General features: G+C 30.2%; 1 protein-coding gene across 7 annotated transcripts in view; it reads left to right on the top strand.

The window, feature by feature from the left end:
* Positions 1 to 25,103, top strand: part of Abl (tyrosine-protein kinase Abl) — a 94,417-nt gene extending 69,314 nt beyond the window's left edge. For 5 of the 7 annotated variants that reach the window (XM_067289361.1, XM_067289364.1, XM_067289360.1 and 2 more), the window contains 5 exons: positions 2,736 to 2,920; positions 4,823 to 4,975; positions 13,064 to 13,153; positions 20,451 to 20,558; positions 20,717 to 25,103. In XM_067289361.1, coding sequence (XP_067145462.1) covers positions 2,736 to 2,920; positions 4,823 to 4,975; positions 13,064 to 13,153; positions 20,451 to 20,558; positions 20,717 to 23,460 — 3,280 coding nt within the window. In that variant the 3' untranslated portion in view covers positions 23,461 to 25,103. The remainder of the gene's footprint in view (positions 1 to 2,735; positions 2,921 to 4,822; positions 4,976 to 13,063; positions 13,154 to 20,450; positions 20,559 to 20,716) is intronic. The other 2 variants (XM_067289367.1, XM_067289363.1) reach the window with 1 other exon arrangement.
* Positions 25,104 to 27,991: the final 2,888 nt, after the last annotated feature.

Genomic DNA, 27,991 nt, shown 5'->3' with positions numbered 1-27,991 from the left:
GTACAGTAGTTTGATCAGTAATTAAGAGACAATCTGTTAAATGTGATAAATTGTTCCTTGAATTTGATTGATAAGAAATTAATAGTAGAAAATAGATTTCAGTTAGAATCTACTTAAAAGGTTCTTCTAAATAAAATATAAAATCATAAGATCTTCAAACTAATCATATACTATGAATGATGTTTATTTTATCAAGGTATTATTTTGATAAAAGAAACACCATTATGCTGCATAAATTCAATTATAAAAATAATTACTTGCATAATAATTTTTATAATATTGTAGCCATTCTATACTTTAAACACAATCTTAAATAAAACCACAACTGTTTACTTTTATGCGTACATTTAGTATATTGATGGCAGCAATTGAGGACAAAGATAAATTAATGAATGCCAAAACTTTTTGTATTATTCATTATGTAAATGATATTTATATATTATTGGCTGCATGATAAATATACAAATTGAGATTATTTTTCGCTGTTTTGAGAGTGAGACTACATTTAATCATTGATTGTTGCAGTTACATCTAGTCAGTCCTGATAAATGCAAGGATGAGTCCTTTCAAAAATTTATTGTCACTGCGATAATTGAGGACAGTTGTGATGTGTTTTTGATTTCAAACGTGATAAAATAATGACAATTATTGCAAATTTCTTTTCACTTCTTGCAAATAGCTAGCTATATGAAACTGCCTTTAGAATATAAAAAGACAATCTTCACCCATGATTACCGGTACATATAAAGTCCAATATAGCCTCTTCAACCTTAAAATTCCCGGCACACAAGACGACAGTTAACAAATAAACTAACGTTTTCGATCCTCCACCGAGGTCTTCGTCAGGTTCGTTGACGGTTTTGATCATGGAATGCGAAAAGAATCGAACGCTTTCAAAATTCAAAAAGATCGAACATCTCCAGCGTGCAGTAATGATGAATGATACAACGTAAATTTAATAGACATGAGTCTACCATAATAACGGTGCAATTTACCCAAACAGGAATAAAACATGACTACCAATGTGGATGCACCTCAGAGATATATCGCCACGCGTATATATCTCTGAGGTGTATATATATATATATATCGATATCGATATATATATACACACACCGATATCGTATACGATATTATCGATATATATCTCACGCGTATATATTCGATAACACCAGACTCATTAAGAAGTCGTTTAAAACGGACCACATCAGGGCTTTGGAGACCCTTGAGATTTACAAGGCTACCAAATCGGGGAAATGTATTAATTTCGAAGGAAAGTAACGTATATATCGTACGCGTGGCGATATATCTCTGAGGTGCATCCACATTGGTAGTCATGTTTTATTCCTGTTTGGGTAAATTGCGCCGTTATTATGGTAGACTCATGTCTATTAAATTTACGTTGTATCATTCATCATTACTGCACGCTGGAGATGTTCGATCTTTTTGAATTTTGAAAGCGTTCGATTCTTTTCGCATTCCATGATCAAAACCGTCAAAGAACCTGACGAAGACCTCGGTGGAGGATCGAAAACGTTAGTTTATTTGTTAACTGTCGTCTTGTGTGCCGGGAATTTTAAGGTTGAAGAGGCTATATTGGACTTTAGAATATCTATATCATCCTGGTTATTTCCAAATTGAAGGGAAACTAGAGCAAAGGAAAAAAATATAAAGTATGAGAATATCAAATTCTATTAAACCTCTTCAAGTTTGAACGCTGATTTAAACAGAAAATGTTTTATTTAATTTCATATCTTATTAATGTATGAATTAGATGTATTTTTATGTTGTAAAAATATACCATAAAGAGGAATTATAAAAATTTAAATTTTTGAAAATGATATTATTTTTACATTTTAAGTATCAAATTAGTATTCAATAAACTGTATTAAACTGTTGTATTGTAAAAATATGAATTAAAGGAAATCACAGAGAACAAACATTAATGTAGTTATAGTTATAGTACAGAAAGAACCAGAATATAATTTTGTACAGTACATTATAACACAAATAAGTAAAATACCTGAAAATGTGTAAATGTCAAAATTAATTTTGAAAATACAAAAAATATAAGCAGAATTGAAAACCACCAAAACTCAAAAAGTAATTTAAAATGTTTCATAAAAACATAAAAAATAATAAAATAAAAAGGTCAGTACCAGTCATACGAATGAGTACGTTAAAGCATTGTTTCTACTTCGCTAGGTTGCTGGTTTGAATCTCTCTTTGGGTACTGATGTCTATCAGATTTTAAAGGAGACTTTTGTTTTGTGGTACATTAAATTTACTAAAATAAGTGTCATTGAAAGTTGATAAATCAAGTGTTTTTTGGTTGAGAATTTGTTGATTTAATGTACTGGTGAATCCTGTTGACATCATTGACAATATTAGTTCAATCAAACAATATTCTTCACTGTCAAAAGACAATGTATTAAATGTGTAAAAAATTAGATAAGACTAAATGCTAAACTGAGTTAATGGGTCTTCCTTCTAACTAAAGAAGATGTATTAACTCTGGGTCAAAAACATTTTTAAATTATTAAAACATTTACTGGATTTACAAGGTGTCTTTTCGTTTAGTGTTGAAAAACAAAATAAATTAATCTTTATTTTTTGAAATTGAATATAATTTCCTGGTTTCTTATAGCATTATCTTGAAGTAAGCTTGTTGACTTAAATATCATGAAAAATATTATTCCATTTACATAAATAAACTATAATTTGTTTTATTGTAGGGATTTGGCAGCTAGGAATTGTCTTGTAGGTGAAAATCATTTAGTGAAAGTAGCTGATTTTGGATTGGCACGCTTGATGAGAGATGATACTTATACAGCTCATGCTGGTGCTAAATTTCCTATTAAGTGGACAGCTCCTGAAGGCCTAGCTTATAATAAGTTTTCTACAAAATCTGATGTCTGGGGTAAGTTACATTTGATTGAAAATATTTTAAGCTAATTTAATATTCATAAATACACAATATCTATAATTAGTATTTTGTCATTTTGCTTATTGGTATAAAGCAAAAAGACCGGTTAAGGTATAGTTAAAGTATGAATATGTCTAACTGTATGGGTGCAACACAAGTCTAAATAAACCAAATAACTTACTACAAATGATACAGTAAGGCCGCGACTCCACTAGCCGTAAAAGGGCCGTAAAACCCCTCGCCGTAAAAGCTTTTAATCACGTGACCATGATATTTTACGCCTGAGCAGGTCGTAAAACCAACGTAAAAGCGAGTTGAGCAGTGTTCAACTTTCGAAGTGAATACGACCGTAAACCGGTACCATCCACCAATCAGAAGTCAGTTAAATCTAGGTCATCGTGACACGGTGCGAAAATGGTGGAAAACGAGCTTTTGTGTACGTTCTCTCGTGGCTACTCTAGAAGATCTGGAAAGATTTATCGAAAACATCCGAAAGTATTCATGTATCTACGACAAGAGGTATCCCGATTATAATAATGGATGCCTAAAACATGCGATATGAACAGCCAAAGGAAAATCCTTCAATTTAGAGGAGTATATAATAAAAAAGCTAAGCTTATAAATGCTGTATATTATCTTAATAATATAATAATAAAAGTCAATATATGAAAGTAAAGATATTACTTTTACTATATTTGTAATTATAGTATAGAGAAAACTCGTAGAATATAATTATTGTCTTTATATCGATATATCACGTATACACCGTAATAGTACTGTCGCCGTAAAAAGCTTCGCTAGCCGGACCTCCACCGCAATCCGAGCGCAAACGCAAATAGGTCACGTGATTAAAAGCTTTTACGGCGAGGGGTTTTACGGCTGTTTTACGGCTAGTGGAGTCACGGCCTAAGTGGTATGTGAGATTTTGTTGAACCTGCTACACTAACTAAAATAGGAAGTTGCAAATTGTTATTAGTAAAAAAGAAATTAAAGTAACTGTTTTCTACAACCAAATATTCTAGACCCAGTATGCTAGTGTACTATCTACTTCGCATGTTAAATACATCAATTTTATGTGGTTCTAATATCCTAGCATGATCGATAAATGTCTTTAAGGACATTTAAGGAGATGAATATCTGATTGATTTTGAAAACCTGGCATTGATTGAATACTTTCTTATCAAACACAAGTGATTATTTCTTAAACGTACACATGTTTAAAATTTTAAAGTGTAATTTTGATAAGCTTCTACATTCATAGAACACCGGGGATGTAAACCACATGTACAGGAACCACTTACCGGCGTTGGAAACGAAAAAATGAAAAAACGTCGTTAACGTTTTCGAACTTTGGAAGTTCTTCTTCAGACGATAAACGTTTCCAACACTGGTAAGTGGTTCCTATACATGTGGTGTAATTTTGATTATAAGTATAACCAATCCCTGACTTATAACTATCTATACTTTACTTTTGATAGCCAAAACTCATATAAAAAAATTATTTTGAATCCAAACACTAAGTTGCACTTTTTAATGGCACATCGCAACAACTAAATGCTAAATGTAATACTGTAATGGGCAGTAAACATGCTTTATATAATTGATAATCATTATCATCATCAACTATAACTCAGGTTGGTGCCTTTGCAGCCCAAAAAATTGAAAACAAAATTGATTTTCTGAATTATAAAAAATTATCTGAAATGGAATTTTAAAAAGTGCTTATAAAAAAAGAAATTAGAAAAATGAAAATTATGTTTATTTTTGCCTACTTGTTAATGTATGTGAAAACACATCTTAAGAAAGAAATTATGCAAACCCTTTATACATTTAAATTTTTATTAATTCCAGGTAAGTTTTTCAAGATTATAATATTTTTTTTTTTTTTTTTTTCAGCTTTTGGAATTCTATTATGGGAAATAGCTACTTATGGAATGTCTCCATATCCTGGTGTTGATTTGACTGATGTGTATCACATGCTAGAATCTGGTTATCGTATGGAATGTCCTCCTGGTTGTCCTCCAAGAGTCTATGAATTAATGAGGCAGTGTATGTGTTCAAAGTTATTTTATCTAATATTATAATGAGCATCTTTTCATGAACTGTAATAAACCTTAAAATAGAAAATTAAAATTAATTAGAATCAGAAAATTCCTTATCTAAATAATAATGAAAAATTACAATCTTAAGATTTTAATCAATCTTTTGACTTAAAAACAGTTTGTTGTTTTAAAGATTTTATATTAATAATATAAAATTTTCATAAAAATATTAGAAAATGTTCGTTAATGATTTTATTTGGAATACTTAGATATATTTGTATAATTGTTTATTATTTTGGTTTCTTCAATATTAATTCAGTTGTTTGAAGAATATCAAGAACTATTATTTGTGATATTTCCTTGTTAGATAATTCATTCACTTTTACTCTGAGAATATATTACTGTTTAAAAAGATGTTGATAAAGCATCATACTTTAATCATGCTTATTTAAAGTATAATGCTCATTTCACTTACTGAAATATATTTACCATATTGGCCTGAACAGAAACTGACTCCCAATTTTGGAATCCTTACTTTTTGAAAAAATTAGGATCCGAATATGAGGTGACCTTTTATTAATTTTATTTGCATACAAAAATTAGTAATTTGCATTTTAAAAAATTGTAAAATGATGAAACAAGACTTCATCAATTTTGTTCTCATCAAAAGTTTCATTGTCATCCTGTTTCATTCAAGTCGTCGTTTAATGTAATATTTCTTAAAGCCCTTTATAATTGTGTCTTCAGCACAATCTTTCATAATTTTACAATTATTTTAACTTTTACAAGAATATATGAAATTTTTATTACTTTTTATCTATGCAATTGATTATGAAAATTAGTCTTGTTCAGTTACAATCTGATTTTTTCTTTCTTTTTAAAGTTACTTTAGTTACAAATTCAAAAAACAAAAAAAAAATATGTATTTAGAAACATCTAGGAATCAATCAGGTAAATAAATCGTTGATGGCTTTCTTAATAATTTTTACATTTAAATCATACCTAGTCAAATGGAAAATTATACTCAAAGAGTTTGTGTTTTATAGATAGAAATACGGGGTATCCCAAAAGTCTTTTTCAATTTGTTTTACCCACTGTGCAAACACAACTGATGGTAGAAGCGTGGGACTTATACCGATTGCTAGCCTCATCCTCGGGAGTTTAGTCACTATGGATCGTTTCACAGGAGCAGAGCGTGCATCTGCGTGTGCGAATTTTACAAAAACAATAATTCTGCCATTATAGCTTGGTGAAAATTTTGTAATCTTCGTCGATTGTGTCACATAAATGAAGCACTGAATACTCAACTTATCAAAACATGGGTACAGAAATTTGAAGAGACTGGTTTGATGATGAGCAAACCTCGGATGGGGCAACCAAAGTCATCAACAATTGAGGAAAACATGGAGAGCGTACACCAGTCAGTTAGAGCGATTCCTGCTCTCTCTGGTTGCAAAAGGGCAAAAATCTTCCTAAAAGTTCCCTACATCGCATAATGCATAAAGACTTGTGTCTCCACCCCTACAAGATACAGTTGGTTCAAGAATTAAAGCCAACTGATGGTGCTGAGAGGCTTAACTTTGCTAACCAAATGGTTGATCGATATCCAGATGAGGTGACATAAATTGGCCTCTCGTAGCCCCAATTTGACACAATGGATTTTTTCTTGTGGGGCTACCTTAAATCAAAGGTATAAAGCAACAATCTTACCTCTCTGGATCAATTGAAACAAAATACTTGAGAAGAAATGGCAGCGATCATGGAGAACGCATGCCGAGCAGTTTTCAGAAATTTTGTCTCCTGTGTAGAAGTGCTCCAGCGAAATAATGGAACACATTTAGACAATATTATCTTTAAGAAATAAATTCTCAGGGACTGTATTTTATTACAAAAATTTTGCTTTTTTTTATTAAACTAATACATTATTTTAATATTGATTTTTTATTTTGAAAAAGACTTTTGGGACACCCTGTATATGCATTGGATATCTATATTATGCATGATAAATTGTAACTTAGCTTCTTTTCTCTTGATAACAATAAAAAATGAAATTAATAAAAGTTACAGAGCAAAATTGAGACACTATAATCTGAGTAGTAGGTTGCTTGGCATATACATTACAGCAGGAGAAATAGACTTCCTTGCATGTTTCATGTGTATTCCAAAAAATGCATTTGCAGGTCTTTGACTATCAAAAATGAAACTGAAACAGAGGGAACTGGATGTTATTACAAAAATAACCCACAATAATTCCGATAATTCACACACGTACTACTAAAGAGCATTGCAATCATTGCGAGTGTTAGTTCATGGCAAGTGTTATATTATTGACAGTTGCTGATTTATTTTTCCACAGTGGTAAAAATATCACTATGTGACAAAATTTGCACTATGTAGTAGAAATATATAGCTAAGGAATGAAGCTAAGGGTTTCATTATTTCGCTATGGCGGTGAAGTGACACATATCCAAAATCTAGCCTATTGACTTCATTCTTATTTTCTTACTACTAGAGTATTAATTTTTGTGTGTCCAAGCTTTTGAACTTTTGTTTCTTGCCATCTGGGATAAATTCTCAATATTTTAAAATTGCAGAATATTTTTAGCATTTCTCACTAAAACTAATCTGCTTTTTATTTTAAGTGGAAAGTAAATTTTAGTTTATGATTATTTTAGTTACTTAAGTACAATAAAATTTATATATTTTTTTTATTTGAAATAATACAAGAAAGTTGCATTTTTAAAAAATAATATATGTAAATTAAATTTAAGCTGTAATTTAATACTTTTATTATTCAATGATTTTAAAAACTTTGTTTTATCCCAAAAATTTTTTTTTTATAGAAATTACTGAAACTGACTGCTTCTGTTAATTACAATAAAAACAATCAACTAATTGATTATTTAAAATCATGCCAAACACTTAATTCTAACATACAACAGCATGACATGTCACAACTTTGCTGGCATTTACTATCACCAAGCAATCGATGCACTGAATTTTAGTGTCGGTTTAATGTTATACAGTGTACAGTTATCAAAATCAAAGAAAACTTTAATCAGACTTGAATACAACTCGAGGCCCAAATATAGGTTGAGAGCTTTTTTTTTAATCTGGGAAAGAGATACTAATATTCAAGCCAATATGGGAATTTGTATACTTATTGAGGAACAAATTCAATATTTTCAATATTGGGCTTGATCATAAATTCAATCAGAAACATTAGCAGTTTTTAATTAAGTTTATTTTTAAATAAACAAAAATCAAAGCTGACACTTTATACATCCGACAGAAAACACTTAATATGATTAAAAAAAATGACGTTATCAATAAAGTGACAATCTTTGGGCAGTAATGTAAAGTACAAACTGAATATTAAATAGAACATTACAAAAATTATAATATTTTGATAATTAATTTATATTTTATGTTACGATAGCTTGATGACGGTCATTGAATATGTTACTATTAAAATGTTTTTTGCTGGATATGTAAGATATATCTGTTGATTTTTGAATATTATCCGGTTGCTTCTTTTTTATATTTTTAAATGAACTTGTTTATTGTTAGTGTCTAGACTACTTATCTTCTAAAATTATGGAAAGGAAATCATTTAGTGTACATAAAATGTAATAATAATTTTTCTTGCAAATCAATTTTAAATTGCCAATAATGAACTTATATGCTAAAAATAATTTTATTTCAGTTAGTACAAGTAGTTTTAATTTGATTGAAAATGAATAATTGTAAATGAAGTAAAAATTTTTACGATATTTTGTTTTCATTTATAAAAAGTAGAATTCAATTTACACATTTAGAATTCAATAATATGTTTCTTTATTATATATTTTCTGATGATAACTTTTATACAAAACTTATTTGTATAATAATTAACTAATTTGATGAATGTTGAAGGATAAGGAGATAAAAATGACACAAATTCTCTTATTCTGGATGATGTTCATCGAAGAATTTATCTGGCAGAACACTGTATGACTTTTATTTATTTATTATGAATATTCGGAATAATTAATTATAATATATCAGATATAATTCAACATAATTATAGAGTTATATTTTTTATTAGTAAGAATCAGATTAATGAAGTAGTTAAATTAATCAAATTATAAGCTACTACAGATTGATAATATGGTCACTTGTTAATCTGTTTGATACAATCCTAAAATATGGCCAAATCTTAAATAATGGTCAACTCTAAATGGCTGTGATTTTTTTTTTCAGGAACCATTTCTTTTTGAAATGTATACAAAATAACCTCTGAACTTCTGAAACCATTTTTTTTTCTTTTTTTGTTTCCATTGGTGGATGTTGTTCACTATATTTAATCAATCAAACCCATATTTATTGGCTGTTTTGTGATTGTCATAAAAATTTCATATAAGAATAAAATATCAATGCCTTTATCAATAAATTTAACACGAATTTTGGTACAAACAATTTTATAAAATCAACATATTTAAAAATTAAAGAGAATGAAAAAGTGAAATAAAAATTAAGAATTCGAGTAGCCAATTAGTTTATATTTGATACATTGATTTAGTGATATTAAAAAAAAACAAAGATTTAAAGCCTAAAGATAAGTTTAATGTTATATAATAACATATTATCTCTCTTTATTGTTTACAGTTCATAGTTTGTTCGGTCACATATCAAGGATAATTTTGGCAAATATAATTTAAAATTTTATTTTATAAAAACCTCATCTTTAGTTTTTTCAACAAAAATTTAATTAGAAATAAATTCAAATTTCTTTTTATTATTCTTGAATATACAGATATTCCTCATATAACACAGTAGTTACATTCCAGTAAAGTGCCATGTTGTGCAAATCCATGCTATACGAAACAAAGGACTAATGCAAAAGTAATCAAAAGTGTACTGTTCTTTTTTGTTAGTAAGAGAAATATGTTTATTAAAGCAATCAATAATTAGCTAACAATTGCAATTGTTAGCTAATTATTGATTGATAAAAGTACTGTATTATGTGTTAATATTAATTTTAGTAAAACAAGGACCTTTTCTTTTTAGAAAGTGTCATCGCCTTTTAAGTGTTACTGTTGATCTTGATCAGAAATATCAGCAACGTCTTTATTTTTTTTTATGTATGACAAAATAAAACTGTTTCATTTGCGATTATGTGATTTTGGTTGATGTGAAACATCAAGAAACAAAAATCAGGCGACACATGAATTTGGAAAAGCATAGAGAAGGAAAATTTCAAGCAGACATTTATAGGAACCTCATAGGAGAAGAATCTCAGAAGGCTAATAATACGCTTTATGCAGATTTAACGACCACTCTTCTGCAGGCAAATATATCCTTATATAAGGTAAACAATCCAGCCTTTAAGTCATTTTTCCAGAAATATACAGGAAAGCTTGTCTCCGACAAGTGTATTCTTAGAGAAAACTAGGTGAAACCAGTTTATGATCAAACAATGTCTAAAATCCTGGACGTTGTCGGAGACAATCTTGTAGTGTTTACACTGGATGAAACAATGGATTCCACAAAATGGTACGTGCTGAACATTTTTTGTTGCACCACTGATTGGATGCTATGTATAACCAATGTTGTTCAAAATGTACCAACTTGAAAATACAAACTCAACTAGTGTCCCAAGCTTTCAATGATGTTTGCGTCAAGTTGTGGCCAAATGGTGTCCAGTATGAATAGGTTTGGCTTCTCATTACAGATAAAGCATCTTACATGTTGTCAGCATTCTCAAATTTGAAGTGCATCTACAACAAACTAAAGCGTGTGACTTGTCTTGCCCATGCCCTTCACCAAGTATGTGAACGTATTCATGTAGAATATAGCAAGGCCAACGACTTTATTTCAAAAATAAAAATGGTTCTTCTCAAGTGCCCTAGTCGGAAGCACTTGTACAAAGACATAACTGGGCTGCCATTGGTCCAGTGGTCACTCATTGGGAGTCTTGGATAAACTATGTGGTATTCTACTGCACGAACTTTGAGAAAATTAATGCATTTATCAATGAACTTCTTCCTGGCAGTTCTGAGTAAAAATGAAACATGCTCCCTTAGTCTCAGTTGACATAGAAAAATCTTTTTCCTTATATAAAGACATTCTATCCTCCAAACAAGAAAACTTCACTTTTAAGAACATTGAAATGGTTACTGTTGTAAATTACAATGCTCATCTTTACATATAAATTGCAATAACTGTGTAGTTTGTAAATATAATACTTCTTGTTGGTTTTTGTGTTAATAATACAACATTTAAAAGCACCCAAATGCGCACCCAATCCATTCTAAAAATGCATCCAAAAATGTGGACCTTAGTTATGACATGAGACCAAAATGAGAAATTGGAGACTGTACAAATCAAATGGAACATTTTAAAGAACTAGTTCATTCAGTAACTCTGATGTCAGAAAAACATTGATTTTAAAAAATGCGTACCAACCAACAAGAAGTATTATATTGTAAACACCCACTGATATACTAATGAGTTAAGGAATGAGAGAATTTGATCTGGTAGGCTACTAGTTGGATAACATTGACTTTAATCAATGTCAAACAGTTGCTATAATGCAGTGGGCTATTTTTCGGTGACTATTAATAAGTAAATTTGAAGTAATTTGTTACCGTAGGTAGGCATTAGGTGCCATCTCTGATTAATACTTAGTTTTGAGAGGTTTATATATAAACATTGACAAGTTTCTCTAGTACTTTCATTTTATATTATGTTATGTAGTTCCATAAAATAGATGTTTTTTTTTTTTTTTCTTTGCGTTGTTAACATAGAAGTTGCAGTTTTATTATTTCTAACATTAACGTGTTACAAAAGACATAATTATCAACCAATCAGTGATTCTAAATGAAATAAAGTGAAAGTGTTCATTAGGTTATTTGCTGATACAAAAGGAGCTAATACAAAATGAGAAAACTGAATATGGCATATAAGGAGCAAATATATGTTACATTTCTTTATTTAATGGTTAGAAAACAAAAGTTAGTTAAGACAATAAGCAAGAAAAATAAATATTTTTTTGATTATTAAAATTGTAATAACTGATAGAAAAGAAGATACCAGTTGTTTGGAAAAGAATTGATTGTTACAAGTCTGTTGGAGGCACCTGTTGTTCTGCAATTGAAAAGACACTGTGAATGAAATGAAAAAAATGGAGATTGGAATCTATGAGTCATCTAACTGGAGCATGTGGGAATATTTCACTCTCAAAAATACCAGTCCGCATTCATTGTATCAAATATTTTGTCTTGTAAATAGGAAAAAGCTATAAAAGAAGATATTTAGTTGTATCAAATTTATATAAATCAAATACATGTAGAGGTCACATTATATTGAATTATGTAGATATATAATTAATATAATAATACATAAATAATTTTAAATGGTTTTTTTTGTTTAAGTCATAACAGATCTTTAAGATATTGAAATTGCTGTTAATTTCTTTAAAAAAAATATAAAGTTCAAGATTCTCTTTGAGGGACTTGGTGAAAAAACAGCATATATCACATTAAGAAGTTTTTGAGAAAAAAAAGAGGAATTCACCAGCACTTTAATTCACAATATATTATTAATGTGGATTTGTAATCCATGGTCCATGCAACTGAACTGTGAAAGTTTCTTAGTAGATTATACATGATGCATACAGTAAATCTAAATTTGTTAATAACTTGTTTTTACAAGCCAACCAATGCCATGTGTTATCAGGCTAGATATTGGCTATAATACTAATAAATTATGAAACAATTTGGTACTAGAGGTTAGTACCAAATTGTTTCATAATTTGGCACTACAATTTATTAGGATTATAGCCGATATATAGTCCGATAACATACGACCTTGGTTGGCTTGTAGTTCATAATGTATCGGGTTGTAATGCTGTTTATTTAACTCGTTTTTTGTGGTTTAGCAGGATGTATCATTTTTCCACTAAGTCCGTCGGTTATATTCAGTTTGAGAAAATTTTAGTTACATTTTTATCTCTAAAATTTATTTCATTTGCTGTAATAGAAGATATTATGGTAAATATTAAATAATCAATTTTTTTATTTTAATTCATTATTAAAATCATATTTTGTTTTAGGTTGGTTATGGGATCCTATGGAGAGACCAACTTTTAAAGATATCCATCATACTTTGGAAACCATGTTTCAGAATTCTAGTATTACAGAAGGTAATAATTTTTATTAATATATACACACATATTTAATAAGTAAAATAATAATACTAAAATGAAGAAAATGATGATATCACTAGTGTACAAATATAAATTTTGTAATTATTGCATAAACCCAAACCAAAGTGAATTTTGTTTAATTTGCAAGCACCAAATATAAAATGAAGTCAGTTTATTCTATCACATAAGGATTTCTTGCAAAACAGTAATACTGAAATTCATAAATTTATGAACATTCTATGAAAATAGCCATAGCCATTTATTTTTAAACATGTATTTTCTCTCAGCTAAAACTACAGTACAGACTATGTAGAATTTTACAATTTATTAAATATTTATAAAAATTTATTATAAAATATTACAATTTTACTATAATAAAAATGAATAACGAACCTACTGGAACTGGTATAATAAAGAGAAAACAACACCTTTCTTAAATTCCAGCAAAAGTTTAACTATATAAAAACGTTTTCAACTGATTTCATCAGTCTTCTTCAGTTACTCGAACAAAAAAAACAAAAAGAACGAACCAAATTCAAATTTACAAAATCACGAGAATGGAAAGAATTCTCGTGATTGCGCAGACTATGCAAAAACGATGTACCGATAAACGGTAAAAAATGCAAATTCTTGACAAAAAAATGCAGATTCTTGACAAACTATATATAATATCACAATCTTACGTTATCCAATGAACGATTTCCAAGCAGACGATAGCCCATCTGCGTCCCTGTGGTTGATGCAATGGGATGTTAATTGTGCCCTATATATTTCTAATTTCTCCAAATGTCTAACGGCCTGTTTAGATCTAGTGGCTTTTATGATGGAAGCACTATCCCAGTGTACCGTGATCTCCTGTTGCTTAGCAAATGCTGCTAGGACTGTGCTGTCAACTGTCCTCTTAACTGATTGCTTATGCTCTTTTATTCTTTGCTGTAAACCACGCAAGGTGGCCCCAATGTACACTAGATCGGATTTAAAACGTTGGTCCCTGATTGGAATTGAGTACACTCCTGTTAGCTCGTTTGGTTTCTCTTTCCTCTTATCATTCCTTAACAGATGGTATACTGTCGGGTTGCGCCTATATATTATGCGTAAGTTCCTTTCTTTGGATACCTTCTTAACAATACTTTTAATAAACGGAATATAGTCCATGACCACTGTTTTTTTCTGTTCAGTTCTGTGTTGTTGATGTTTACGTCTCTGTATATCCGTAATTAGACGGTTCACTACCCTTCTCTGATACCCAAACTGTGTTGCTACGCTTCTTACGTACTCCAACTCCTTGTACGTGTCGCAAATACTTGAGCAATGTGTGTAAGCTCATTGTATCCATGCTCGTAAAGCCGCTAATTTAAACTGTTCAGGATCCACGGAGTTTCTGGGTATGATGCTAGGTTGATATACCGGTTTCCTGAAGATATCCGTCTGTATCTCCCCATCCTTACATGTGATCGTCAAGTCCAAGAAGTTAACCCTAAAGTCACTCTCTTGGTCCAACTCCAATGTGAGTCCGTAGGGGTTGCTGTTGATTGCATCAAGAAAGCGACGGGTATTGCGATCATTATGCCATATGATGAATATGTCATCAACATATCTGGTATAGAAAACTATGTCTTCTTGGAATGAAGGTAATATATTGCATTCTAGGTTTCGTAGGACCAATTCACAGAGCATCGCTGATATGGGACGTTAGACATTTGGAGAAATTAGAAATATATAGGGCACAATTAACATCCCATTGCATCAACCACAGGGACGCAGATGGGCTATCGTCTGCTTGGAAATCGTTCATTGGATAACGTAAGATTGTGATATTATATATAGTTTGTCAAGAATCTGCATTTTTTTGTCAAGAATTTGCATTTTTTACCGTTTATCGGTACATCGTTTTTGCATAGTCTGCGCAATCACGAGAATTCTTTCCATTCTCGTGATTTTGTAAATTTGAATTTGGTTCGTTCTTTTTGTTTTTTTGTTCGAGTAACTGAAGAAGACTGATGAAATCAGTTGAAAACGTTTTTATATAGTTAAACTTTTGCTGGAATTTAAGAAAGGTGTTGTTTTCTCTTTATTTACTATAATAGTTTGAACAAGCATTAAAATCAGTATAATTTTTTAAAATCTCATGCTCTGTTTCTATAAGTACTTTTTGGAATCTCTCACTTTAATAGCGAATAATAATCATTAGAGTATATTGATGCTGAATCTTTTTTAATACTGTTATTCACTTCCATCTTTTACACCTCGGAGACTTTTTCTCACACAAACCATAGTTTTTGGAAAGTAATCCATATGAGATTTTTTCCTTTTAAATTTTTCTAAACCAAATGATTGCTGTAATACTAATCAAGCTATTTTTGCTACTATTAATCATTAGAAATTAAGTAATTTGCTATTAGAGGTAGATGTTAGGCACCATTGAAATTAATAATTACAATAATTTAATATTTATTAAATAATTTAGAACAGTCTGGAAGAAAAGAATCAGCCCCGAGTAGGATTTGAACTTGCAACCTCTGCATACTTTACAGTGTGCTTTCCAGTTAGGCCAGCCAAATCTCCGAGTGAGTGATTCTTCGCTTCCAGACATTTAAATCTTGATACAACCATTCATGGTTACTCATGCTGACTGGAGATGACTCCTATACCCACAATCTATGTACTCCTCCACTATGGCACTCAGTCAGCTATTGCTTTACCTAGCACAATATATATATAAACATTCCAAGGTCCAATAACTGGGCAGCACACTGCACATTAAGTGGAGATTGCAGGTTCAAATCCCACTCTGGGCCTATTATTTTCTTCCAGACTGTTCTAACTTATTTAATAAATATTATATTATTATAATGATTAATTTCGATAAGAGATGGAGCCTAACGTCTATTTCTAATACCAAATTATTTAATTTCTAATTATTAATAATACAGAAAATAACCCAATTAATTATTGTGGTTGTTCGGTTTAGTATAAACATCAGACTTTGGGATGTTTATATGTATTCATTTTTCTGCCTTGTGGACACTAAGAAGGTCTTTTTTCCATGCCCATAATTAGTGGTTGCCAACTAAAGGTCCACAAGAAAATTTTGGTGATCTGTGGAGAAATTTGGACAGTGATCACTTAAGGTTATGTGAAATATTATGAAAGAAATGAAAAATGCTTGATACTTTTTCACACTCATTGGGAGTTTATTAGAATTAAAACATAACTTAGTAGACTGGAATGATACAACAAACACTTTAATCTAAAGCCTTAAATTGTATGGATTTTATACAATTTAAGGCTTTTGATTGAAGGGGGTTTATTATTCAAATTTTAAACCAAACACAAGATTACTGTTATCAATAAATTGATAAACAATCGACAATAAATAATATGAGTGCAATTGTCTTTTGTGGAAAAGAGTCAAGAATCCATAAACTTATTTCAAACAAGCAGCAACAAACATTACACAAATTTGTTATAAATAAACAAGTGAATTTCATATTAATAAAGCAAAATGGAACTTTTATGATCATTATTCTAGCATTTAAAAAGAATTTATAAGAATGGTCTGCAGGATTCAAAGTTGTTAGTCTAGTGGTCCATGAGATCAGAAAGGTTCGCAACCACTTCCCATTATGAGGGTGGTTGAGTGGTAACAGACAGGACATGACATACCCACGACCAACCATCTGTGAAAAATTTCTGATGAGTGCTCATCTGGATTTAATTCTTCAATTCTGGATTAATTTTCTGGGAAGAGTGGCAAACTGATTCCATAACTGCCTCAGTCATGCAGATGAGATTGTAAGAAGTGAAATTTCAAACTCATTACAACCAAGGTCCTTGAATACATCTTGCATTTTGTTAACAGTGTTTATATTATTTGGATCCTTCTTATTACCAAGAAATGTTAATAATATTTTTAAATATAATATGCTGCTCTTCTGTTGCATCCACTGTTACCAGATGTGGCAATGCTATCTATTTTAATAACAAAATTTTCCTGTATATTCTAGAAACATTAAATATTGTGAAGTAATAAAGAAGTCTTTATGTTATGGACTGCATTGCATACTTAGATGGAAACTTCTTGCAACAATTCAGTGCATTTCTGAAGAGCTATGCACAAAAGAGAATTTGCAGAAACATATAAATTTAGAACATAAAACAGTGATATATGATGCAAAATTTTTGGCATTGACTTTTGATTTGGTGTGGTAAATTAATCTTAAAAACACTCATTTAGTTATAATAATAAATGTATTGCAGACTAGTGTAATCAGTAACATTTAGACTATAGTTATTTCTTAATTGAATAGCATTGTTATTAAAATATTTTCAAAATTGGCATTTTATGAAATTAGTCTAGGAAACAATTAAATAGCATAAAATTAGTATAAAATAAATAGCAGATTTTTAAAAACTTCTGTTATATTCGACATAATTATTAGAGGAGTTAAAGATATTAGCTTTGTGCTAAAGAAAACAAATGACCAAAATGAAAAATTATTACAGCTCAGAATAAAAAATATTGATAGTTTCTCATAATGTTTCAAATCTGTAAATAATTCATAATATAAAATCTAATTAGTAAATTAGTTTTCAAAACTTTTCAAAAATGTCCAAAAAAGAGTGTTGTCTCATTACATGTGTAAGTATCTTTCTGATTATACAGTAATCATATCTAAACAGAAAAAGTGCTATTTTGTTGGCCTATCCATAAACTAATGTTAGCAGATTCAAAACATTCTGGATCAAGAGAGTTGCTGAATCGTAAAATACTGAAATAAAAAATTCCGATCTGTATAATCAAGTATTGTTATTACAGTTAAAAAAAACTGTTACAAGATATCTTTATATTCTTTTACCAATGTCGTTACTTCTATTGAACACAAATGTGACCTCCATTTTTTAAATCTAAAATAAAAATTTGTTCCAAGAAAAAGAATATAAATATATGGTAAAGTCAAAAATAAACCAAACTTTTAATGTAACTTATCGTATTAATTGTGCAAATATTTACAGAAGACCATCTTCAAAACAACCACTTTCTGCAACTACTCACTACCAAAGTTCATATCATTTATTAAAATAGATTTTCAGCCTATTCTGTTGTATATTTTTGAATGCAATTATTGCAGCATTTTTTTTTTAATCTCTGTTGCTGATTTGAATCTGTGAATCTTTAGTGGAGTTTTCATTTTGGTGAGACATCTTGCTTCACATTACCAGTATATTTGGTCATTGCAAATGAAATGACCTTTTTTTTTTAAATTTAAACTTACCAATCGTGAACTGCAAGGCTGGTAAGTTTAAACTTTAAAAAATCTTTTTCTCTATGTGAACACTGCTGTATGTTTGCAATTGGAAGAACACGCATATAATATGTGAATTCAAAAATGCAATTTCATTTATATTGTGAGTTCCACATATTTTAAGAGTACTTTTTCTGATGACATGGAAAAAAAAGAAATTGAATAATTTTCTTTTTTGAATATAAGCAGGGACATAATGCAGCCAAAGCAACCCAAAATACCAATAAAACTTTTGGTGAAGGTTCTGTGAGCGAGCCACTAGGCATTGGTTCAAAAAATTTCAAAAATCAGAATTGAAGAACATCATCAAATCTGATCATCATCTGACTATCCGGGAAATTGTGGAAAGATTGAACACGCTGGACATTATTCAACCATTTCTTGACATCCATCTAAAAATGTTAGGGAAATGGGTACCACACAAACTTGGTGAGAGACATAAGAAGGTTCATTTGGAAGTTTGCAGTTCTAATTATTTATCAAAAAAATGAAAGTATTCAAATGAAATTTTTCCCTATCCACCTTATTCTCTAGACTTTTTCCAACAGACTATCACTTTTTTATACATTTGGACAGTTTTTTGGCAAGGAAAGTCTTCAAGGAAGAGGACGCAATAAAAAGTACCTTTAATGACTTTTTGGCTTGTTATTCTCGTGGTTTCTATCAAATTGGCAGTAATGCATTTGTATTGCTTTGGGAAAAGTGTATTAATGTTGGTGGAGACAATTTTGATTGAATATGAAAGTTTTAATTAAATTAAATTAATAAACATTCAAAGTCAGAAGTAAAAATCGGCCATTTCATTTGCAACAACCTAATAGCTGTGTTATTATAGGAGTGGAGTACTTGAAGGAGGAAGAAAACTGTATCAATACACAGCTTAAAGAACTTAACAGAAAAAAATGAGCATTTTCATTGGTTGCTATAGTAAAAGACAATTATGCACTTCACCACTAAATGGGGATGTTTGAATTTCTTTATATTTTACTGTAAAAACAGTAATGAAATAAATAACATTATAAAAGGACAAAATAACAAAAACTCTAGCATAAAATTGAAAAATATTTAATGAGAAAAACAAATGTTTATGATAACTTTACATATTTTAACTTGATGATGATAGCTAGAGTTTGAAAAAAGAACACAGGTGAATTTAATGTCATAATTTAAAGGAAGAGATATCATCTGATTGTTGATATTACATGTAGTATTTACTGCCGGACTACAAATACAGATCTCTAAGCTTGAAAGAGGGTGTTGCTATCCTTATAATTCATGGCCATATTTTTCTTACAAGCCCTATATATGGACATAAATTATAAGGATAGCAACACCCTCCCTCTAGCATGGAGATGATGACTTTTCTTTTAAATTACAACATTTGATTCACCTGTACTCTTTTTCAAACATATTTAACCTGAAATGTTTTTGATAGCTAAAGTTATTGAAAACGTTTATTTATCATTAAATATTTTTTGTTTTTTCCTGGAGGTTTTTTACTTCATTATTATTCTCAAAAGTAATTGTATTTGATTTGATCATTTTTGCCTGGTATGAAATTTATGCATACATATACATCTTCTGTTATAAATAAATATCATGATGTAAATCCCTTAAAACATTTACATTAATAGATGGCCAGATGGCCAAGCAAGTAAAGTGGCAGCCTACTCATTCCGGGAGACCCAGGATTAAATCTAGATAGGTCAAAAATTCTTGGGTTTTTCCCATCCAGAATGAAATTCCTTGATATGTTGGTCTCTGTCCCTCACCACCAGTTATTTAATTGTGGGCCTGAACCCATAATGGTCTTGCTGAAGAAAGACCCTGAAAGTGCTCACAGGGAGAAGAGAGTTAAAAAGATATATCGTTAATAAATCTAAGAAATAGGATAAAATTTTTAATAGAAGAAATACATTATTTATACTTCTTTTAATGATTGTATAGTACAATACAATTTTACAATAATTACTTTATTCTGTTTACAGAAGTGGAACGACAGTTGGAACAACAGACGCCTTCCTCTGGGAAGAAACAGGTAAATTCCCCAAGCATAAGTGCTGAGGATGCTGATCAATGGCAGCAATTTGAACAAGGCAAGTAACTATAAACTGTGAGTGCAACTAATGCCTCTAATGTGTGCATAAATATTCATCTTTCAGTAAAATAAAGGAAACCAGCATCAGTTTTGCCAAAGTATAGTTCTTCATTTGATGGTAAATTTAGAATCTTCTGATTAAATTGTTACTCTCAGCAGGTGTCCGAAGTTCGGCTGTGCTAAAACAGCAGGGCATCATCACTACAAAGTCAACAGTGGTGCAGCTTCGAAGATCGGGACCTCGGAGTAAACAAGCACCAGCGCCACCAAAACGGACCAGTTCCTTTAGAGATAGTACTTATCAAGACAAATTGCCTGATGAATTAAATGAAGGTGCCAAAGAAACAGTGAACGGACTTGAAAAAATGTTTGAAACAATTAACAAGGAACTTCATGAAATGAATAGCAGTACGGGAGAAACAGAAAGTGATATGCAGGAAAGAACGCCAGAAACGGAAGATTCCGAGACTCCAACTGCTGTTTCAACGTCAAGTGTTCCTAATCCGCCTCAACCTCAACAAAAACAGAAACTGAAAAAGGCAAGGACTTATCCACCAAATGTTCAGCAACGTACCAAAGAAACTAATTCATCCAATAAAAACTCTGAAACAAAAAAGGTTCACATTGCTGCTCTTGAAGTTCAAAATGTCAAGAAAGCAATTAATAGGTATGGAACTTTACCAAAAGGTGCACGCATTGGTGCTTATTTAGAATCTTTACGCCAGCATGGTTTACATGCAGGTACAGGTTGTTCTGAACCTGTGCCTGAAGCAGACAATGATGAAATTAATGAACTAAATGAAGATTGTGATGAACCTCTTAGAGACAAACATGATAATGGGAATGGTGGGGGAATGGGTTATAGTATTTCTAAATATGCTACGACTATTAGGCCTAGGCAGCAAGATGCTGACTGTCAAAAAAAATTTCCACATGGACTTCTACAGAGACAAAAATCTGATCTAACACATAATAAAGTTAGTGAAAGTTTTGAAACTGGATCTATACCTGAAATGCATCAGCTGGGGGGATTGAAGCACGTTCCATCTCCAAGACTTCCTCGTGGTAAAAAAATTGAGAGGAAATCTTCTCATGATAAAATGGAAATTGTTCAAGATGTAAAAATCATAAAGGAAGATAATGAAAACTCTAGCCATATTAATATAAACACCAAATACAGAGAACCGGAAGATAAAAGAAGTGGTGTCCCACCATCACCGTCTTCACCTTTGCCCTTTGGTTCCAGTACAGTTCGTCGCACATTAAAAAACAGGCCAAAAGATAGACCTCCAAGTCCACCTAAACAGTCTCTCAGTAAAAGTGGTTCAATGGATGAACAGCTAGGTAGACAAGGTATGAGATCACCTGTTACCAGTACTGCTTCTGATAGTGTGAGAAGCCCAACTCCATCATCATGCTCGACATCAGAGAGTCCACAGCAGAATCGAAATAAAGATTCCGTGAATGGCCATAATCAGTCTTGTTCCAAACAGGAAGCTACTACTGTTCATGCACCATCACTGCCATCTGCTAAATTTCCTGTCCCTCCCCCTGTATCCGGAATAGAAACTTTTCAATCTTCTTACATGCATGATGAAAACAGATATTTATCAAAGACAACTAAAATAAGAAATCCTGAGAATACCTTAAAAAATCCAGCAGCTCAACTAGTTTCAGAATTATTTGAAACTTTAAGAATGAAAGCAAGAAGAAGAGCTGTAGAAATGGGAGAAGCTTCTTCACAAACTACTTGTAATGAAACATTTGGTATTTCTGAAAGTCTTCAGACAGTTGAAAATGAAAAGACAAACCTGCCAGATAACAAAGTAGAAAAGAAGTTTATAAATGAAACTGAATTTCAAGGTGATAATATCCCCATAGAAAATGATAAAAGGTTAGGATCCTGTAATGAAGAATATTCTCACAGACTTTCAGAATCGCTTGAAGATGAAAAACAAGATGATGTCGGATCATCTAAAACTTTATCTGATAAAGATCTCACAAAAATTGAAACAGAAGGTTCTGAAAGATCAAGTCTTCAGTTAGACGAAGAAGGAAGAAGGCATAGCTCAGGGAGTATAAGTAGTTTAAAAAAATTATGGGAAAAAGAAGCTGGCTGTCATGAAGCAGATAGAGCTGATGTTGGAAGAAGAGTAGCACCCAAAGTTATGGCTCAACAATTAGAATCTCGTTTATTGAAAAAAGGCGTGGATTCTGATGAAAATAAAAATTTGCAAGAAGAAACAGACAGAGTTTTATGGCCTTGGAGGAGTTCACCACCACCGCTCTCAAAATCAATAACTGAAAAACCCGACGAAGTATTCAGTAGTAGTCCACAAAGGGGAGAATCACCTGACAGGGGAGACATCAATGTTGCTCAGTCTTCCACAGTTATTTCTAAACCATTGATTCCAGTTAAACCTCCTCTGAAAGGAACAAGACCATCTTTACCTTCAGGTCCAAGCACAAAATTCAACAAAACAGTTGGAAAACCTCAGGTGCTTCCACGAGGAAAAGGACCAGAAAGTCCAACTGGTGAACAATTGAGTGCCAAGGAAGAAAAGATAGAACTGGATCCAGCCAGCACTAAAGCATCTATATTAGAAATATCCAGTGCATTAGAAAACAGTATTCTTGCTTTGAAAAATTCTCCCACAGTCAGTAGTATGAATGTTATTCAACTTTCGGATAAGGTGCAACTTTTTCGTTCATCTTGTGGGAACTATGCAGAAAACATTCCTCCGCAAGGTCGTTTCCGGTTTCGTGAATTACTGACTCGACTGGAAAGCCAAGGAGAACATCTGCGGATTTGCAGCAGTAATAATACCACCGATAGTGCAAAACTATTTTGTGACCTCCAAAATACAGTTAGAGACCTAGTCAATGTTGTACAGAGATGACTGGCCCACCTTGTACAGCCATGCCTTGTATGTTTTTGTTTGGTTGCTGTGTGAAATGTCCTCGAAAAACAAAAATGATCGATAGACGGAAGGACCACCTAGTGATTGCTTGTTATGTCACTTCTAGTCCGTGTCCTCTTGGTGTCCATAACATAATGTGAAGGCAGGTGGTAAGCTTTGAAATACTTCAGATGCAGGAAAGATGATCGATTTCAAAGCACACATGGTGCATCTTAAAGACAAAAAAAAAAGAAAAAAGAAAAAATATAGTAGTTTGCATAAAGGTCTCAAATGTGAGAACAAAATTGGGTACATTTTATGTCATTTATATGTATAATTCCCAGCATTTGCAACAGTCTACAGTTACAGCAGATGGAACCGTACAGGTAGTTGTGTAACAGCCATTATTTATTAGTATATGTTCTCTTTAAAGATATTTTGCCAATGTATATTATTATGATTTTTTAAAAACTGAAATTAATGCTCAAACATTCAAATGTTTGTACTCAAAAATGATTTAATTATAGAACTGTAATTTTAACAATATAAAATATTTTCAATTAGAAGTTATATAATATATATATATATATAAATATAAATATATGTGTAGAATATAAATCATTTAAATTTGAAAAAAATTATCAAGTTAAAATTATTTATTATGAATTCTCCCTATGTAAGTAATATTTTTAAAATAATTGAATTTATGACATTGTTTTGATTGATAACCGAAGATGTTTCTTCATTGTGAACAGTGCCATAATTGCTGTCAGACAACCAATACTGAACAATAATGTTATAAGCTAGGCCATCTCTACCCCATGCTGTAATTTACTTGTTGTGATGTGTTGGGTAATATAGTCAGTGTCTGCTGTGTGTGATGTAGGAACCCTTATAGTCTGGAGACATAAAGTATCTTTTAGCAAACAAAATTTATGAAAAGAAAAAGAATCTTGTTACACACTTATGAATGGTATGAAGTGAAACAGGAGCTTCAATTTATTTTTGAAAGGTTATCATTTTATAGTCTTGCTTATGTTGTTACTGTATATTTTAATACTGTATATTTTATTTAAATTCAAAAAAGAAAAATCAAAGAGTAACGAGGAAGAATTTAGATATTATTTCTATTGTTGAATCATCTGTAGCTACGAATGCAGCTTGTATTTACACAGGGTTATTTTCAGTACAAAGTATATTTTGATCAGATCATGACGACAGGATTTATAAGTACTTTTCAGTTTAATTCATTAAGTTATTTAGGCAGTTATTGCCAAGTGACCTGTGTTGATTGATAATCAAACATCATCGTGGCAGCACCCATTAATTATTGTGATTTCTGTTCATGAATTTGAAATAACGATCAGTACTCACTCTAAAAAAAATTCATTTAAGCTACCTTTTGTTTATTATAAATTATATTATATTAGAGCATTTGTTTGCTCAGAACTTTTGAAGTAAATGTATTGTATGAATGTGTGACGTAATTTTTTAAGTTATTGATGTGATTGGTATCGAGAGCGAATGTCGTGCGATGCTTGAAGTTTTAACAATAAAAAAATATTCCGGAATGATTGATATTACTACAAAGCTGTATATTAAAGAGAATTCAGTAAAAATAAATTTTCTGCATTTTTATGTAATTTTGCATTTATTTTTTTTGAAAAGTTTATATATTATAAATATTATATATATATATATAAATAAATCAGGGAGAGGAAAAAAAAGAACATTTTAAATTAAATTATTTTATCTCTCTATTTCATTATATACTGTATTTAATTTCTGTTTTATTTATCTCTAGACGAATATCTGTAAATTGTTGATTATCATCATTGTTTGAAACAAATTTATATTAATAATTTTACAGTATTAAGTATAGTCCTTTGAAACAATGAGCACGAAATACTTGATTATTTGAAGTATTAAGATCCTTTACCGACAAAATATTTCTTAAAACAACATAATTTAATTTCTGTAACACAAAGCAAAAACGTATTTTGACATTTTAATTGTAACAGAACAACAATTGGTCACTTGGCAAATATTTTCTGATGGTTATATATGATTTAAAATCAATTTAAAAATAAAAAATATATATATTTGAAGATTTGTAATCACGGAATTTAAAAACTAGACCTGTTCTGTATGATACTTAATAATAATATTTATTATTTTTTCTTTTTGAGAAGTGATTGGTGACAAGTAATGGATGTCACAAATTGCATAGAAATCAAATTGTACACATGGGGCCAATTAAGAAAATTGGAAATTTGTGCAGCTATTTCTTTATATAGTTGCTGATGTAAAATCATAGATGGACAAAAAAAAACGATCCTATGAGCATCATTCAAGTGTCAAATAAACCGCATACACATACACAATTTATAAATTCGAAGCTGTTATTAAATTTCGGGCAGCAAATTCTAGATTAATTGTACAGTTATTTATAATTTGGCAGAACTATTTGTAAGTTGCCTTTGTTGTTTTTGTAGAAATCCAAACATAATTTGATTTATTTAATTACTGAATATTACATAAAATGCAAGTAATAACTAAAAACAAATTTATTATCAATAATTATATCAATTATTGATAAATTGCTCATATAAAAGAGTTTATTACAGTATTAAAAATACACGATTTACGAAAACAAAACTTCTCGTTCTATTTAAATAAAAAATACTTTCGATAGTTTATGGAACACTTGCAACCGATGCTCATAAGATTTTCATAAATAAACTTTTTGGAAGGAAATGGTCAATATATATATAAATCTCAAATCTGAAAAATTGATTTAATATAATTATTCAAAAATCTTGTAATTTTTATTTATTGTCATACGAAGATTTAATTTCTACTTCGAGTCGATTTATTAAATTTAATATAAAAAATATAATTAAAAAAAAAACTTCATTGTCATAATTTTACATCTTTTATTAAAAAAATTTTTCTAAAAATATAATTGTCTTAAGAAATATTTCATTATTAATTTAAAACAAAACAACATTGGAAAAAATGAAAATAATAATTCAAAAATATTTTATTCACAAATTTAAGATGTATAAACATATTTACTGGAAAAGAAAGATAAATAACTATCAAATATAATTCTATATAATAAGGCATAGTAACATAACAATAGTACAAAGTAATAGTCATAAAAAATATATATATACGGTCGACTCCGCATAAGTCGACACCTGGATAACTCGACACCGTAGGTTAATTAGTCGTAACATTAATGCCTACGTAAGTCGGCCGGGACCACAAAAATTGTCTACGTAACCGACAAGTGTCGAGTTATCTGGGTGTCGACTTATGCGGAGTCGACCGTATATTTAAATGTTACAATAAAATGTTAATAACTTTTTAAAAAATAAATAAGAATAGAAAAATAATTTTTATTTATTTGAAACTAATCAATATAAAGAAATTTGAAGTGAATTAAAATGAAATGAGGTAATAATTTATCTGGAATAATAATAATATTATTATTATTAACAAGTAAATATAAATTATTACATTACAGAAGTTAAATAATAATCTTAAGTTTTCAATTTTTTTATAATGATAAAGAATTTTTTAATTTCATCCTGTGAAAATAAGAGACACTTAATGAAAATTACATTTATGTGGAGCCTCTATGCATGCTAATTAAAGTTATCTGTACCCTCTTTTTATTCTCATTGTAAATTTAGTCTTTTTCCTACGTTGTTCTTGACATTCCTTTCCGAATTGGTGGCCCAAAGTCTTTAGAACGGTCCCAATAGTTGTTTACTTTACGACGATTAAATTGTTTAACTCGTCCAAAACGAGTCGACATACTATTATAAACATACATTGCAATCGTGTACATTTGTCTGGACTTTGAGGAGGCTTCGTCATATTGGATCTATATCCAATCTATCTGTTGTTAAGATATTCTCTAAGAGAACCAGAATACAGTCTATATATTATTAAACTTCATAAAAGTGATTTTTATGACTAACAACTTCTGTATTCTAATAGTATTTCATTGACCATAAATAAATCAATTTATGATTGATTATTGTTTTTTAAAAATAATCTGAAAGTCAGAAGCACATGGGCAGAAAAATTACAGTGACATTAAATGTCAATGACAGGTTCAACTAATTACTTATTTTAATTGGTGAAAATAGTTGCTAAGATCCAATGTTGTCTTAATTTTGCCATCCATTTCACTTTTAGTAATTTTATTTCATGAAAATGAATTCAAATGAACAGAAATCATTAAATAGATCCATGCATACATTTTCTATTTTTATTCTGATTTTAAGAGTTGTTATTGTTGATAGTAAAATTAATTAACAATTTTTATTTTAATTAAAAGTACGCACTTATCACAGCTTATAAAAGTATTATACTTAGATTTGCAAATTAATTAACAGTAAATTACATATAATTAAAATAAACACTTAGATATCTAAATAAAAATACAGTATTACGATTAAGTAATATATAGATGATAAAGTATGACAATAACAAACAATGGCAACTAGAGTCTGAA

The sequence above is a fragment of the Centruroides vittatus genome, unplaced genomic scaffold, assembly GCF_030686945.1.
Source record: "Centruroides vittatus isolate TY-2023 unplaced genomic scaffold, ASM3068694v2 contig_1381, whole genome shotgun sequence".
Classification (NCBI taxonomy): Eukaryota; Metazoa; Arthropoda; class Arachnida; order Scorpiones; family Buthidae; genus Centruroides; species Centruroides vittatus.
The sequence above is the reverse complement of the archived record's forward strand: the minus strand, read 5'-3'. Positions and strand labels throughout refer to the sequence as shown.